Source organism: Syngnathus floridae, chromosome 3 (assembly GCF_059516105.1).
Source record: "Syngnathus floridae isolate MCC-2025c chromosome 3, RoL_Sflo_1.0, whole genome shotgun sequence".
Classification (NCBI taxonomy): domain Eukaryota; kingdom Metazoa; phylum Chordata; class Actinopteri; order Syngnathiformes; family Syngnathidae; genus Syngnathus; species Syngnathus floridae.
The window spans coordinates 14,305,511-14,322,647 of record NC_142415.1 but is presented as its reverse complement, the minus strand read 5'-3'; the positions used below and the strand labels follow the sequence as shown (position 1 = coordinate 14,322,647).

The 17,137-nt window shown below is 42.0% G+C and overlaps 1 protein-coding gene across 1 annotated transcript in view; it reads left to right on the top strand.

Annotated features, from left to right (window-relative positions):
- The window catches only part of elp4 (elongator acetyltransferase complex subunit 4), a 43,880-nt gene continuing 26,743 nt past the window's right edge, over positions 1-17,137 (top strand). Inside the window, exons 1-8 of the mRNA XM_088370635.1 lie at positions 1-197; positions 763-798; positions 5,124-5,245; positions 7,258-7,392; positions 9,079-9,215; positions 11,553-11,637; positions 13,596-13,784; positions 16,263-16,371. Of these exons, the coding sequence (XP_088226761.1) occupies positions 20-197; positions 763-798; positions 5,124-5,245; positions 7,258-7,392; positions 9,079-9,215; positions 11,553-11,637; positions 13,596-13,784; positions 16,263-16,371 (991 nt within the window). The 5' untranslated portion in view covers positions 1-19. The remainder of the gene's footprint in view (positions 198-762; positions 799-5,123; positions 5,246-7,257; positions 7,393-9,078; positions 9,216-11,552; positions 11,638-13,595; positions 13,785-16,262; positions 16,372-17,137) is intronic.

The window sequence follows — 17,137 nt, the reverse complement described above, 5'->3', positions numbered from 1 at the left end:
CACCGCGATTCAAAGCAGTATGGCAGCCTCCGTCAGCGATGCGTGTAAACAGTCTGTCAAACGTGCACCGTTGAACACTACGAGTTTTCAAAAGAAGACAAGGAACAAGTTATTAAGCATACCTGGTACAAGACTCTCGGTGCAAAACGGACAGCTTCTAGTTTCGACCGGTGTCACATCCCTCGACTATCTGCTCGGTCAGTGTGCTGAGATGTCATTTCAGCTTGCACCTAGGACCAAACAATGTTTTGCATGCATGGCTGTAGGTTTTTTATGTTGGGCATTCGCTTGCCTGAAGTCCGGTTTGACAAGTAAAGCTTTTCTCTCGTGTTTTTCGACATGTTTCGACAGTTTGATCGTTTTCCATCCGTGTATGTGATGACTTGCTTGGATATAAACGACTGCACTTAACATGATTTTACTTGTGATTAGTTACTTCATGGGATTTAACACCAAAATCCTGCCCAGTACATTTTGTAAATCAAACCACAATTGTTCTACTGTTGTTGGCTTGAGAATAAGTAAAAGGCAGTCATCACCTCTGCCAGTGTTCACATCTTAAAAATGATGAGAAACCTTCCTAGAAAATCACAATGTCCCATCACTGGTGAATCTGGTGTACCACATTAATGATCACTGTTGCAGATATTACAAACAAATAAATAAAAGTGTTTTCCAGTTTTATTGTGAATGAGACTATCTCCTAAATGTATGTTCCTTTTATTATGCATACCCTAACCTTTTTTTTTTTTTTTTTACCAGGTGGTGGTCTGGCAGTTGGAACAGTGCTCCTCATAGGTGAGACCTTTGTCATGTCCTCCTCCTATTGTCTTCTTAACTGTGTTCAGGACGGGTGATTTTAACCAATGTTCTACTCTTTGGCACACATATCAAACGACAACTGTGAAATCACAAATGTTATGATTATAAGATATTTTTGTTTCTTGTATTGTAATTGCAAGTGCAATTAATTGTTTGGGTGCATCCCTCCAAATTGCTCACGATAAACGGAAGTCTCTTGGTGGTTGGGAGTAACCTATTGGACCTTTTTTTTCCGCTACCCTTTCCAAGGTTTGTGCCTCTAAAGCACATGTGTCAAACTTAAGGCCCGGGGGCCAGATACGTCCCGCCACATCAAATTGTGCATCAGATTCGTGTCATTACTAGAATTGCAAATTGACTTCACTTTTAATAATATTTGACCAGTTTTTACTCTTCTGATTTGAAAGCGAGTTATTTGTCAGTTTGTTTTGTAGCTTTTATTGTGTATAATATGAGGTGTTCATACATGTATTTGGGTTGACAGTCATAATGGCCCTCCGAAAGAAGCTATGACTACAATGCGGCCCGCCAAAAAAAATGAGTTTGACACCCCTGCTCTAAAGAATCCTGTCTCAGTGTTCTACAAATAATAATGCCTTTGACTTCATGCTTAAGAGAGATTGCCGATGCCACCTTGCTTGCTTCTTGACAAATATTTAGAAGCAACCAGCAAAGATTCACGTTATTTTTTTATCGGGCCACTGGGGGATTTTGCTCGCCTGACAGAATTAACTGCCATTTTTATCTGTGGAACAGGAAGTTGATGAATGACATGATGCTTTTTTTCTCATGAATCCGAGGTGTGCAAACCTTCACGGTAACCTTTAATAAATATGCTGCCCGAACAGATGCGCTTTTTAGAATCAAAGCACGTGTTTTTTTTTTTTAAAACAAAAATGTCTTCCAGTGGCCCATTATTATTATTATTATTATCATTCAACATAGACAAGGCTGTGGACGCTGGCAGACAGTAAGGTTACCATATTCTTGTTTTCATTTGAAGCTGCAAATGTGTGTATCCAAGACCTATACCAAACTGATGATATTGCTTTGCCCTTTAATTCATCCCCCAAATCGATGCAGGAGTCGATGATTACACACTAATGCGTTCTTCCCTTCCATTTTGTGAATCAATGCACGGTTGGTTTCATCTGGTAATGAGAGACACAGTAAAGGTGAAATGTGTGTATGTGTGCGTGTGTTCTGCTTGTCTCTAAAAGAGCTGTGTGTGTGTGCATCTGTTTTGTTTAGTGTATTGTGTGTGTGGGTGGGTCAGACGGAGTTTGGAGTGTGTGTTTGTTTATGTTTGTTTCAGGCAGTCGTCTCCTACAGTCTGCCCCTTGAGCTCTGATGGCCTGTTTGTGAGAGTCAGACATAAAATTATCAGACCGCTCTTGTCTGCCTTTGAAGTGTCTTGAGCTGTCTGTCCAGATTTGTCAACTTGGGGGGTTGGGTCGAGCGGGGTTTTGCAGTATGGCTGCTGTCTGAGGAGCTTGCGTCTCTCTTTCGCTTCTGTTAGACAAGGAACAAAAGCTTGTGTGTCTTTACTACATCTTGAGAATTTGCTTAGGGGGATGATGATCTTTCATAGTTGTTTTACACTACATTTTTGGCAAGCTTTGAAAATATTTGTAGCAATATTATTCGAAGGCAGAAGCTTGTGGGACAACAAAGCTTCAAGTTAAGTGTGTCTTACGTTGGTTCCTGTTTATTCAGCTCAGCTCCAGATCTTCATTGTTCCACAAGAGGACACTGCAGGAAGTGCCAACACACAATTAGTATGAGGAGTATGCTTCCCCTAAGTACTTTTTAAAATTTGGATTATTAATTACTTTATGTTTTATAGTTTTGTCTTTTAAAACAAAGAAGGAAAAATCATATGTCTTTTGTGATGGCCCCTTTAAATTATGCTTCACCGTGTTGGTGTTTGACAGGACGTTGCTCAATTGCACCTTAAATATGTTAGATAGCAAATTTCATTACATATTTTTTGTAAGATTGGATGTTATAAAAAAGATCATTTAATATTAAAAGTCCTTTTATTTATTTTTTTTACATTTTTTGTATGACTCCAATAAAATCCTACATTTAATGTCTGAATGTCAACATTCTCGTAAAAGCAAATGCTTATACAGGTGAATCATAAGATCCTCAACGCTTGTAATAAAACAGATATGATACATTTGTGCTCACAGTATGTTTGCAAAAAAATATATGGATTCATTTAGAAACAATATAGGGTTAAAAAAGCCCTTAGACTCATCGCCCATCATATATACTGTACACACACTGTAATAGCACATTGAGTGAGGTCTCACAAGAGGGAAACAATGACCTAGATATTTTCCCCCTGACTGCTGCTTCAGCTAATATGATTCAAGAGTCTTCTACTCCCCCTGCGTGAAAGCAAGTATGATGGAGGCCTTCCCCACTTTACCAAACCTTTACCACCATAACCCGATGAAACGGAGTCAAAATGATCCCATGACTGTCCAAAGTGACTGATCTACCTTGAAGATATGACTTTGCCTCCCAACCCCCCCTGTTGCTCCGATACCCCGAAGCGCAAGCCCCACCCTTTACACCCCTCCTGCTTCTACAGCCTAATGACTCCTGGAGGTTCCATTTGTAAGGCTCCCATAGAAACACAGCCACAATAGGCCCCATCTTGAGAGGGCCCATCTGGGAGTCTTTGTGGGGCCTGCTGAAAGCCACAAAGGCCTGCTGACCTAGAAAGCCATCAATAAGAGGACAGGGAGCCCCACCGACAACAAATTGAAGAGCCATGGAATTTCCTGGGCCATCCTCAGTCCGTAGGTGAGGACATAGACTGGGAACGTGGGAGGCGGAATTCCCTGGATGCTGGAGGATGACACATCAGGATGTCATTCCCAAGCTGTCGGCTGCATGCCCGTTACCTTTAACTGTCACTGTCGCCTTTGCCCTCCCCACCCTGGCCCAGAAGTTGTCATTGTTTGGAGAACCCTATGAAATCTTTACAAAATGCTGATTGTGACAGGAAGCAGCTGTGGCATGCTGGGCAGAGTTATGTGTCCTGCTTGGGGGGTGTCACGGTGATGATGCTATCTTTTTTTTTTTTTGGTTTGTGGCTCAGTATGGCCTGGTGGCCACTTTGTGTTGCATAAGCAAGTGTACCTTTGGGACTCATTTGGTAGACCAAGTGATTGCCCTGTCACTCGTGCTCTGACTCCAAATAACATGGCAGTCTTGACTTCTTACTTCAGTGATAATGATACTCAGTTGGTGTTTCTGAATTGAGGGGCTGCACCCATTGGAGGCTTTATTGGCTGATGATTAAACAAAATTAAGTCTCCAAGGCTTGACCATCTTGGGCAGTGTTATAATTTCTTTTTATTTCATTTTCTTTTCGATTAGTTTGTAGAGAAATGTTGTTCGGTATTATTATATTTATTTTTTTCATAAATGCTTTGTGGTTAAGTTCATTTTGTTTCGGTGTTAGTTTTGTAATATATGGAGTATTTGTCAAGTACAAGATAAAAGATAAAACAAACAATTGTGTTTTAATGACTTTTATAAATGTAAGATGCGCCATTTAATTCTTGTTTTGTTGAAAAAGCATTTTTATTTCATTAACAAAAATGTATTTTAAATTTTAGCGGTATACTTATATTATTAGTTTTAAACATAATAACCTTGGTCTTGCATCCTTATTATGCAAAAGTTTCCCTGGTGGCCTCACCAGAATCATTTACTCATTCTTAAAATATATCAGAATTATGAAACTCAGAGGCTTTATTATAAGTGGCCAAACATTTGTTCACATACTGTACTCGTACAATGATAAGTCAAAACCTTGACAAGCGAGTTGAAAACAAAGACGCACACTGTGATCGTCACGGAGTAACACCTACGATGTGCCATTGTGCCACATCGAGTGCCATCGATAGTCCTAAGTTAGCCAAATCCTTACACCGATTATAGTCAGGCACTGTGATGTAGACATGGAGAACTAAACTCAAAGATGTGATGTGAAGGAATGGTCAGACTAGATAGATCGACAAGGTCTTTTATACGCTATGATGGACTCCTTGGTTTAGTTCTGTGACATGAAGGTGAGGTGTGGGAATCGTTTCCTTAGGGTCTGTAGTCATTAGCTTCATTTTTTTTTCTTCTGGTACATACCTGAATGCACCTCATACTTCAACTTTTTGTGTGTCACTGTAATGGGATCTGATATTTCTTTTGTTTTGTTTTTCATTGGAAATAAGATCAACAAGCATAGTTCTGAAACGTTGCCAACCCTTGTTTCTATTCACCAGAGGAGGACCGATATGATAGCTACTCCCGTATGATCCTAAAATACTTCCTGGCAGAAGGAGTAGTGTGTCAACATCAACTCTTCCTAGCGGCGGCTCAAGATCACCCAAATGACATCTTCCAGGTAAGTGTGAGTCAATGTCAGTTTATGTTTTGGCAGGAAAGTTGAAATAAACCAAACAAAATGTAAAGTTGAAATGGCCTCAAAAACGCTTCCACTGCATAACATTGCTTTCAATATGGAATGCTTTTGCAATAATGCTCTTTTTTTTATCTATACACTGTGTGTGTGTGTGTGTATACATATATATATATATTATATTATCAATATATTACAAAGAGCAAACATGATATTCAATCACATATAATATTAAAGGCAATCCATCATCTGTCAATGTACAGTTTAAACAATAATGTAGGAACAAAGATGCGTACAGGTCAGCGGGGGTATCTCAAAGGTCGCGGGTGGCATGGTTGTGGCATTGTTTGAACTGTTTCCCGACGCATTGCTGTGTGAAGAGGCCTGTGGTCCCAGAAGCTAACTGCCACCCAAAATACGGGAGGTGGGCCTCTCTCGCACTGATTGATAGTGGGAGGGGTCATAGCCTCACCCTCTCTTTACATATCAAAGGTTTATTAAGACAGGGGCACTCTCAATGGGGATATATCACATTATTTAGTGTTTTTATCGCTATAGTTAGCCAAAACTCATCGAGTTTCATGTTTCTCTACATGTTGTTATTCTATAATTGTTAAAAGTAGTAATTTTCCAGCAAGTTTATTTTTAAATTAAAGCAGTGGTTCTTAACCATGTTGGAGGTACTGAACCCCACCAGTTTTATATGCGCATTCACTGAACCCCTCTTTAGTGAAAAATGAAATTATTTTTTTCAAATTCAAGACGTAGATGTTTATTTTTTCATGGTGCACAAAATGAGTCGTGCATGAACATCACCTTGTTCAAAGAACAAAACCAACATAATGCATGAACTCACAACAAATTACATACCTGCAAATCAGTGTGACTTCTGCTGTTGCCTTTGCGGGACCACTCATCACGAATTTACACGAGAAATCAGGTGTGTTCGGACCTCCGCAGTGGAGGCTCTGCGGAACCCCTGAGACCGACTCACTGAAACCCTAGGGTTCGATCGGACCCCGGTTAAGAACCACTGGATTAAAGGAATGCAATGAATGGTCACATCAGTGCAGTTTCTTACATTGTGTTGTTTATAAATTTGAACCAGTTATCACACGCATAAAGATAATTAAAATAAAATAAAAAGAATAACTAGAACATCCAGAGAACCTGCCAAATTTAGTTCATTGAGTATACATAGGTGTTAGTCGCTCAAACGATCCAAATTCACTTTGCTACATCATCTTTTATGAATCCAAAAGAACACATTGTAATAGGATCCTACATAAGCTTATCAAATTACCACCTGCTCTGGGGAGATTTGACCGAGATATAAGCCTCTGGAGCGTGTTAAAAGGGATTTACAATGTTAAATTCAAATTGCTGTCAAATGTGCAATCAATATCAGAAACATAGGCCAAATTTCATTTGGCCACTCACCCCTGCACATTGGGCGATTTAGCATAAGGTCTCATTGCATAAGCCACGTCGTACGTAAGACACGCTGTACGTACGCTACTTGTGTATGTTTTCACCACAAGTGTTGTTATTTCTTTCACAACTTTAATTTGTGGCAATGCCACATTGTGCGACTGCATTTAAAATTTTTAATCACAGCAAATTCAGCCACATCAGTCAGTGTGCGGCAATTCTTATGTTGACAGTACATCTTGAGTTCTGACCCTGCATATACTGTACTATCTATTTTTCTAATCAAATAATGTATAGATATTTTTAATTACAAAATATTGGGATTTTTATGGTAATTGAAATTTCTAAACGATTATGAGAATTAGGTGAATGTATCATAATGGCAGATGTGATGTACACACATTAAAAACTTCACCAGGTCTGTACAAATTCAATACAGTACAATTGGGTGCAAAAAAATGAAAAACTTAACAAATGGCTCCAGAGTGGATTTAATGAAATGTGACTGCAAATAAAATGCTAATTTTAACTATAACTTAACATTTACTCTTTATCGTTGTGTGCAGGAGCTTCCTGATCCCATTTTAGATGATGTTGTCATGCACAAACCAGCTGACCCGCCAAGACTGTCTTGTGACCCTCAGGATAGTTTCGATGCCATGAAGATTGCCTGGCGTTATCAGAATCTTCCAAAAGTACAGGTAATCAAGTGTAAATTTTTTTTCTTCACATTTTTAACTTGTTACATCATCGTTATATTCCAGGTTATTATGTGATTTTGAGTGATAAGAACAGTCGTGGTTTTCTGGACATGGTGTGTTTTGCAATTGTCTCCACCACTAAATCCATCAGCAGTCTGAACTTCTTTGAGAGTGAATGAGGCCTCAGCTTCTCTTTTGAGAGCTGGAGCAGATTACTCACACTTAGCTGGCAATAGGTAGGCTTTTCACTGGTCTCCAGCCTTCATATACACACGCCTGCTCCCCTGCTTAGCCTGGGAAACAAGGGTACTTTGCAGCCTGCGCATTGACATGTCTGCTCGCTCAACCCCACGACCCAGACCTGTGCCTCTGTCTTCTCCCAAATCCCCGCCTTTCCCCCTGCTATGGTCGGCGGCTCTACACTCTTTCTTCCGCTTTGAGCAGAGGTGACCCGCCTCTCCCTTATACTTTTCTGCTCTCTCCCCCCTTTTGGTCTATAATCCATATCGCTATGTGGATTAACAGCACACAGTGTGTCCCTGGGGATTCTCTCGCTCTTTCTCTCTCCCTGGAAACTTCTTTATATCTGTGTCCTTTCGTCACCTCTCCCCCTTCCCCTGTAAAATCGTCTTTACAAACCACTGGTAAGCCCCACCAGAGGATTTGCATCCCAAATTCACCCCCAGAGTCAACGCTTACTTTCCCCTTACACACACCTCTGCCGGCGTTGCCTACTGTGCCTCTCTCCCGATGAAGACATCAGATCAAAGGTGAGGCTGTCAGGGCGGGGAAGGAACGCTAAGCGGGTTGCCCAGCTCACAAAAAGAAGATGAGCCCCTGAGCCCCCCTCCTGCCCCGCTGACCTCCTCGTCCCACTAGGAGAAGGGCACACCGGGGGCCCATAATCCAGATTAGGAGTAGATTAAGGGTGCCTCTAACAATGGAATCCCTGGTTTCACCGAGAGAGAGGAGCTCAAACTCTCTCTTTCAGCTGCAGGAAAACATCCGCCTTCCCCTGCGTCCCTGACACGTTTTCTTTCACAGCCAGAAGTGGACATTTATGTGAAGAAATGATTAAGAGTGTGTTGGTAGTGGTTGTTTAACTTCTCTGTTGCAGGAATGTTGAGGAATGACCCATAAACGATGCAATTGCATTACCATGGTGTTGTGGAGCACCCTCGTTTAACATGTTAGAAAAACAAATATGACAAGTATTTTGTCTTTGAATCCTCTTTCTCATTTGTTCACAGTTGGATTTGGAATTTGTGTAGTCCATCACAATACATACTGTGGATTGAAAGTGATGACTTGTCTTCTGTCTGTCTGAGACTTTTTTTTTGTCCGTAGAAAAGATTGTTAAACCATATTTCCGTTTTGTGTGTTTCTAACGGTTATATTTGGAAAGTGGTTTCTCGATCTTCATTTTGGACAATTTAATATTGTTTTCTGGCAAAGGTTTTTCATACATCCATAAAACTATTTACCATCCTCCTCACAAAATCAGTAACGACATTCAAATTTGCTTTCCTGCTTTTCGTCTATTTGAATGCGAAGAAAAAATTGTAACATAAACACGATAGTCATCTATGACCATGCATTTTTACATTTTCAAATACTTTTTTTAAAATGTTCCACTCTAGAGTTATTTTATCCCAACATGCGTGTGACTTTTTTCCCTCCCCACAGAGTGGTCTTGCGTCCTCATCTCGGTTCGGCCATTATTATGACGTTTCCAAGACAATGGAGCCAGAAATGCGCCAGGCAGCCAAGTGCCACCACTTCTACCATTCAGAGCATCCCAGTCAACCATCGGCCACACACAGGTAAAACAACACGACATCATCCGCAGAACACGAGCAAACCAATGAGACCGTTCTGAGAACACATGCAAAATACGTGTGGCGTTGTTGACAAAATGCATTTATACAACAAAGATATCGCTGTAGTGTACTGGTGAGCAAGCATGGCATTGTTTACAAACCAGATATGTCAGCAGACCGAAAGAATCAAGTATTTAACTCGGCAGCCAAGTAAAATAAAAAAATACCTTTCTGTTGAGAGTTATTTGCCCGGTGACACATTCCAGACCCACACACGAGGTGAGATTTTGAAAACATATTTAAAAAAATATACAATATTTTTAGGTCTCCCGAATGCTAAAAAACATATTTAAAACACACGTTCTCACACATTAGACACAAATATTTTAGGGCTAAAATAAACAAAGAGGTCTCTTCTTGGATGCATATGTTGTCTGATGTGGTTCACTCTATGAACAAATGTACAGTATTTCATATTGAACAAAAAAAATATCTATACGATCGTTGAATGGGATTCTTGCTTACATTGGCAAACATTAAGCATCCCAAGTCTGCATACTAATTCACTGAGGATTATTGTAATTTTAGCAGCTGATACAAATAACTAAAAATCTGCCCTAAGTAGCTTTGCCACTGGTCTAAAAGGTTCAGCCTCTTGGAAAACTTGTGTATGCCTATTCAAATAAGGGTTGTGTTTGCTCAGCGACTGTTTGATTTCGCCCGCGTTGAGTGTACTTAGGGTTCAGAGGTCATGCAGACTCTTTACTCAGAGAGTGCCGCTGAGCACACAAGGGCACACGAAGAGGCACACTCACTCACTGGGTAAATACAGCAATCTGGAACACAGAGGATGAGGAGGAGGCTTTATAGAGTCTTTCCTTATTTTGGCAAACACTGTTAATTATTTGCACCAGTGCAAATACATTAAATGTTCTTCAAATGCATTTGAGACGCATAAATATTACCTATAAGAGTTTATAATGTCATCTAGTTATTATATTTACGTGCAGTTGTCTTTTGGGCTAGTCTGCGGGTTTGATCATGAAGACATTTATACCGCAGGAAACTACACCTGCACAGCACCATTGTGCCCGCAGCCCCGCCCCGTCACCGCTGCACATACATAGACACACACATGTGCCAGACTAACTCCAAGCAGGCTTCTCCCCCTTGCACGTGTCCACAGCCCCATGTCGCTACCCTAGCTGTTAAATTGCTCCGTTTCACTTGAAGGCATAATTGGCACAAATTGCTCTCTAGGTGATACAGATCCTGTTGTTTAAGACTAAGCATCCCTCTTGTCTACCCCCTTCTGTCGTCTCAAAGAAAGAAGAACATGGAGATAAAGAAGCTTCCCCATGTATGATCCTAATTAGCCGACGTGCTCGCCCCTGTAGCTAAGCACCTAGACCTTATTGGTACCTGAATGAGGGGTGCTCAGTAGGGGCAGCTGACACACAATGACAACAGATACAATGGCTGCCAAGCAAAGACAACCTTTCACTCAAGTGGTCGTCAAGCCCCTTCCTCAGAGCAGGGGCATGGGCAGAGAGGCCTGTGAGGGTAGGTGTCCCTCTTTCACCGCAACCAGCTCTATCATTAGTCCCAGCGGGGTCAGGAGGCACCATTGTCGCACTGAATAAATGAAACGGAGTACATGGATATACTTGGCACAAGTGTAATCGACACAAGTGCGTATTACTTTTCCTAATGCGGGGCTATTGGTGTGTGTGTGTGTGAGCCATCTATGTGTATCAGCTCTCCGCAGCATGCCGGTCAAATTGATAAGTGACACTGCAGCCCACTGTGACTCAGTGCAGACTGGTCATTAAAATGGCAGGGCGTTCTTAAGTGGAGGGTCCTGTGTAAAAAGACGGGGTTAACATTCATGTCGGCTGCCCAATAGGCACAAAGTGAGCTGAATCATCGGTCCCACGGTGGCGTGTGTTCTTTTGTCAGTGGTGCAGATGTTACCCTTCATTAAACACCAAAATGCTGTCCAATCTTAGTATTAGATATCAGCATAAGCACGTCTCGTACGTCTGTCTTCTCTGTGTGTCTAGGCACGATTGAAACCTCGGGGGAGCTGACAGAGAACCAGTCATGTTGTAATTTAATCAAGCAAATAAATTAATTGGATCTCTTGATAGTGGCTCCAGAAAAGCACAGTCAGGAGGAGCATGCTGCAATCATAGCGGATTAATCCACCACGCTGACAGGCTTGGCCCGGTTTGATCAAGATTGTGTCCGTTAATAAGAGCTTTCCCGTGCAAAGTTATACTTTTTGCTGTCTCTCTTCTACTTTTCTCTTCATGTCCACTTTCTGCTCTATATTTCCAGTCCAGTGCTTGAGCCCTATGCTGCGTTGCTGAAATCCATTGAAGAGGTCATAAGCAGGGAGGGCTTCAGTGTGGCAGCCCCCATGGTAAGAGGCAGCGAAAAAAGGCCACTTCCCGTGATGCAAACAGATTTTTTAATAATAATTCTGGGCTTTCCAATGAGATTTATAGCAAGGGAAATAATACCTATTTTTTATATGCAATACATAAATCATGCTTAATCTCTTTTCTTCTCAATTAAAACTAAATAATAGATGTATTTGAATAATTTATTTCACTCCAAAGACAATTTTATTAAACTTACTTTTGTTTCGTCAATTATAAATGTATCCTGATTGATTGAGAAAGATGTGTTATTATATTTGTGGCATTATCTTTTTTTTTCGTTTTAATTTGAAACGTTGCCGTGCAGTAGATTTTCCCGGCATGGGCTGCAAGTGTGCATTATTATCTGCATTTAGTAAAAATGAGTTTTAATTGCTAAATTCTTAATTGTTTATATCTTCTTTTCACCGAGAGTGGCTAGCTCTACTCATCTCACTGCCCAAAGGTTATAATTGTGAATTCTTTAACAAGGAAGTGTCTTCCAACATAACTTCAGGGGTCTTTTGTGAAAAGTGGAATGGGGGAAGAAACTGGACCGTGAGCATGGCTGCTTTTATTTTACAGTCCTATACTGTTTCTCGTCTATATGGTCGGCGGCCTCTTGTCCTTGTCTGGACTTTACTGGCATGGTTCCCTCAACGTTTCTATAGGCTAAACTCTTGGGTTTAGTAAGCTTGGGCTCTCTTTCTGATGTTGCCATAGCAATGTTCATGTTACCAAAGATCCCCCCCTGTAGCGCTCAAGTCATCAAATTAGAGTCTCATTTGATGCCCTGAATTTGCATGGTAACAAAGAGAGGGCATATCTAATTATGACAAGAACCACAAATAAAGCTCATGGTAAGACAGGAAGTTTTTTTTTTTTTTTTTTTTTTAGCTTTCCAGTGTCCCTCTGCAGGGAAACTATGAGCCAACTGTGAACAAAATTCCAACAATAAGGTTTATTTTTCTTAGATTCCTGTGATAGTTCTCCTAAAGAATCTGAGGTCACATTGTAAGGAGAGGAAGTGATGGCGAGTGGGATGGTGGCAATTTTGGGAGGGTCAAGATAATAGAGGAGGAGGGCTGAAACGGGCACGGATAAGCGTAAAAGAAATAGCGAGCAGATTTAAGCCTGAGCTTCGTAAATCACTCGTGGCTCTCACCTCAATAATCAGGAGACATTTTGAAAAAAGCCAAATAAAAGGCAATTGTGCTAAAGGTTAAAACCCTCTCACAGTTTTGGACAGGCTCTTCCATTCTCTCACTTTCGGTGATATATATCCCACTGCTATTTTTCTCCGTCTTCATAGGAGTGGGATGCCGTTGATCCCTTGTTTTGGGGTGGGGTGTTTCAAGGGAAGCCACTCCAGCCTCACCAAGGCCCCCTTGGCTGGCGAGCGTGGCTTTGGTGCCAAGAATGTGCTGGGGTTTCTGGGTGGCGGCCATATTGGAAGCCTGTCTGACAGGTCCATTGTGCGTCTGTCAGATGGCCTCTGTGATTGGGCAGTTGCGTCCACTCACGTTTGGGCACTGCATTGCCATCGTCTGTACTGCTGAGCCGACTGTCCAGACTCATATGGAGATTGGGGATACAACCCAAAACACAGCACCTATAATTAAAAACGACAATCTGTTACTCTTCAAATATACTGTGTGAACTTGGAATTGAATCAGTATTGTTGTTTTGTTCATCTGCTGACTTGATAATGTTTTCGTCATCATTTGTTATTTTTGAGTGGGATTAATCAAAAATGTCCCATTTCTACTCTATTTTTCAGAAGGATGGGCCAAAGAATGTATCGATTGAAATTGATTTATTTATTTTTCAAATTTGCTATTTAATTAGATGCTCACCTAAATGTAATCACCTAGAGATAAAAACTGAAATATTGACCTCTTCCCACATTCATCATTTTCATTCATTTTTATTTGTCATGTTTCCCTTATTTTTGTTTCAGACACAGTCACGGAATATCCTGCGTATCGGGCTCCACTCACTGGGATCACCTCTGTGGGGTGATGACCTGTGTTTTCAGGACAAGCCAAAACACAGCCACGCCCTCACTACCTTTCTCTATGGGCTGCGGGCTTTGTTGAGGTCATCACTGGCAGTCGCGGTAGTTACTGTGCCTTCACATCTTATTCAGGTAAGACATCAAGACAACTCAGGCCTGTAAAAGGACAATTCTTCCCACATCGTTCTTCAACAGGCCATTGCCCCATGCACTGCCCTCTAAATTCATGATTGCTTGCTTGCTTGCATTTCATTATATCGAGCTGGTATTGAAAATTACGTGCATGTGTTTTATTGTCCTTTAATATCGCCACGGGTAGTTGTGTCTCTGAGTGTACATGTGCGTTTTAGAAGGGGGTTGTGGGAGTTTGCTTACACGAGTCTGTGTCCAGTCTGGCCTCTCAGTGTGAAGGTGGAGTCATCTGCTGAGGCATATGGCAAAGCACAGACCTCCCCCGGACAGTAGACCAAAGAGGCACAGTCACCGGAGGAGCCAATTGAGACCTTCTTCCATTAACATCTTGTGACTTGTCGCTCAATCTCCAACTCTTGCACTTTTTCTTTGGAGAAACCATATTCATGTCCATATTCGTTATCAAACTTGCAATTAAAAGATCAGCGGAGACACGTAACTTTGAGAACAGCTGTGTTGTCACAACATGCTCTGGCTCCTCGCCTATGTGCTCAGCGCTCCACGGCTTTGGCTTCGTCAAAAAAGGTATACTGGCTAACTAGCAGATGACAGCTGTGGTGGGAGCGGTCCCCCATCCGGCCTGGACCCCACGTCCCCTTAATCTATGTCCTCCTCCTCATCATCCACCCTGCAGATAGAAAAGGAGGAGGGAAATTTAGGTTCGAATCAGGTGCTGGTTGACCATGCCAACTTTTGAATTTTCTAGTAATCACAAGAGTGAATGCTTGTTGACTGAGTTTCTTGTTTTTGGTTTTATGTCTTTGGTTTTATAATTAGCTTAGTCAGCTAAATCTGGCCCTTAAAGACTGTCTCGAGTGATAGCTAACTGACCGGCACCGCAATGGTCCCGCGATTCATTATTGAGCAGTTTGGAAAGCTGAGCCACTCACTGAAAGCCTTCTCCAAGCAGCCCGCTGCCTCAGTCCATCTGAAACATTAATTAGGCTTGTCCTGCTGGTACTAAATTCTACTATCGCTTGCTACCACACCCATCCCTACAAAAAACACACACACACTTTTCCCCTTAAAATTTGTCCATGTACACTTCACTTCCTTGTCAGACTAAGTGATTTTCTGATCCATGCATAGACACTCACTTGCCAATTTATGAGCCATATCCAGATAAATTATATTCAAATTCATTTTGAGAAAATTCAGTGTTGGTCATCTTAAAGGCTTTAATTGTGTTCGGCTGACACTGCCAGCTTACTATATATACATACTATATATATATTATATTTTTTTTGTGATACAACTTTTTTTCCCCAAGACTGAAATAATCTATGGCAGAAAGCCAAGTGTAAATGTTATATTTTACTACCAAAAAAAAAAGAGCGTGATTATAAATGCTGAGCTGCTTTGTTCATGTTTTTGACAATTGTTACCTGGTGAGGTAAACTTTAATTGTTGATTGCTTAGCTTTTTCATTTTATAAATGATTGTATTCATTACTGTTGTAGTTAAAGTGGTAATGTTAGGCAATTTCCTAAGTTACACATAAAATAAATAGTATTATTCTAAAATCACAATACTCTTGAATACAATTTTTGGCTATTCCGCCCACCTCTGGTTGTGGCCTGACAAAGCCTACATAGACAAATTTGAGTCCATCGTTATTGACCGCAGTCAGTGTTGTGAATAATTTGCCGTAGCCAAACTTACACGGTCTTTTAATTGCGTGCGTGCAAGTGACCTCAGATACCCCGTAAGTGCTAGCAGCCTTGGCTGGTGGCATGTGCATTCTTTAAAAGTAGGACAAAAATGAAAAGGCTGAAGAAAGAGTGGAGAAAGGACATGAAGGCATGAAAACTGCATTAGGCTGTGGCAGCCAACACAGAGAGAAGGATGTGAATGATTCAGGAGGCAAAAGGATTAATAATGCAGGACTCCCTCTCTCCCTCCATCCCACTGTCCCTCGCTCTCCCCTCCTCCACTCCTGTTATTCTCTACCTCCACCCTTTTTGTAGTTCACGTTCACATTTTTTCTTAACTACTGTATGCACCCTTTATTGTTTCTTTCTCTCTCGCTCTCATTCTTTCACTCTCTAGCTCACCTCTCTCATGCCCTCCAAGTCCCTGACCCAGCCAGTAGGGGGAGCTCTCCTCATCGCACTTCTAATGATTTCTTCCACTTCCCTTCTGTCCTCTCCTACATACTGAAATGAAATCAGTCTGGAATTTTGCTCTTTGACTTTTCTATCACTCCATGTGTGACTATGTATTCTCAGCATAAATGTATTTTTCTCCATCCTGGTCTCATCTGTTAAACCCCCTCCATTCCACATCACCCTCACCTGAGCCCAAAGGCTGGAGTGACCTGTCCACGGGAATGATGACCTAATTTAATAGTAACACTGGTGGCCCGTCAGGATGCTGCTAATTACCTGCTTATGTTTCTCTCTCTCTCCAATCCTCCAGAACAGCTCTCTAATGGGCAGCATAACCAGGTTATGTGACAATGCCATAGCCTTGGAATCATTCAAAGGCTCTGAGAGGGAGACCAGCCCACTCTACAAAGATTACCATGGTAAGAACACACACTCCCTCTTATCTCTCTGTCTCGGCTCCATCAAATACACACATGCACATAGGCGGTGCATTAAGGCTCTGGCTGGGCTGTGGATAGAGGCAGGGCAGCCCCCTTGCAGGCCAGGCTGTCAGTGCGCGTTAGTGTGCTGCTGCTCAATCAGACGTGCTCCTCAGTAGACAGGCCGGGGGGGATTCAGCTGCCACGCTGTACCCCCTCCTCCTCGCACCCTCACCCCCTCCATCCCTGCCTCCCCTCCCTCCCTCCAGCAGAGCCTCTCTCTCTCTCCTCTCTCGCCCCCTCACCATCCCCAGTCCCATACCCCCGAGGCTCTGGAGCAGAGCTGGCCAACACTGGGGAATCGATATTCTCACCATCACTCTCTTTTCCTCTCTGCCTCTATCTCTCTATCCCTCACTCAATGTCTCTGTGGCCAGCATGCCCTGCTAATAAATGGGGGCATGTCTTCCTCGCCTACAGTAGGGGAGAAGGACGTCGGTAATGGACGACCGAGAGACCGTAGTGTAGAAAAGGGAAGGGGGGCCGGAGGTTGCAATCCCGGACCTCCCCATCACTTTGGCACTGAGGTTTCAGCGTCTCTTCTTTTTCCTGCGCACATCTCCTCTTTTCTATCACTCTATCACACTCTCCATGCAATAAAGGTCAGAATAAGCGGCTGGGGTATTTTTAGTCATGCCTCTCGAACTCTTTGCGCTTTTCCTCTCACCCCCCCCCTCTCTCTCTCCGCATCCCTTGCCTGGAGTTA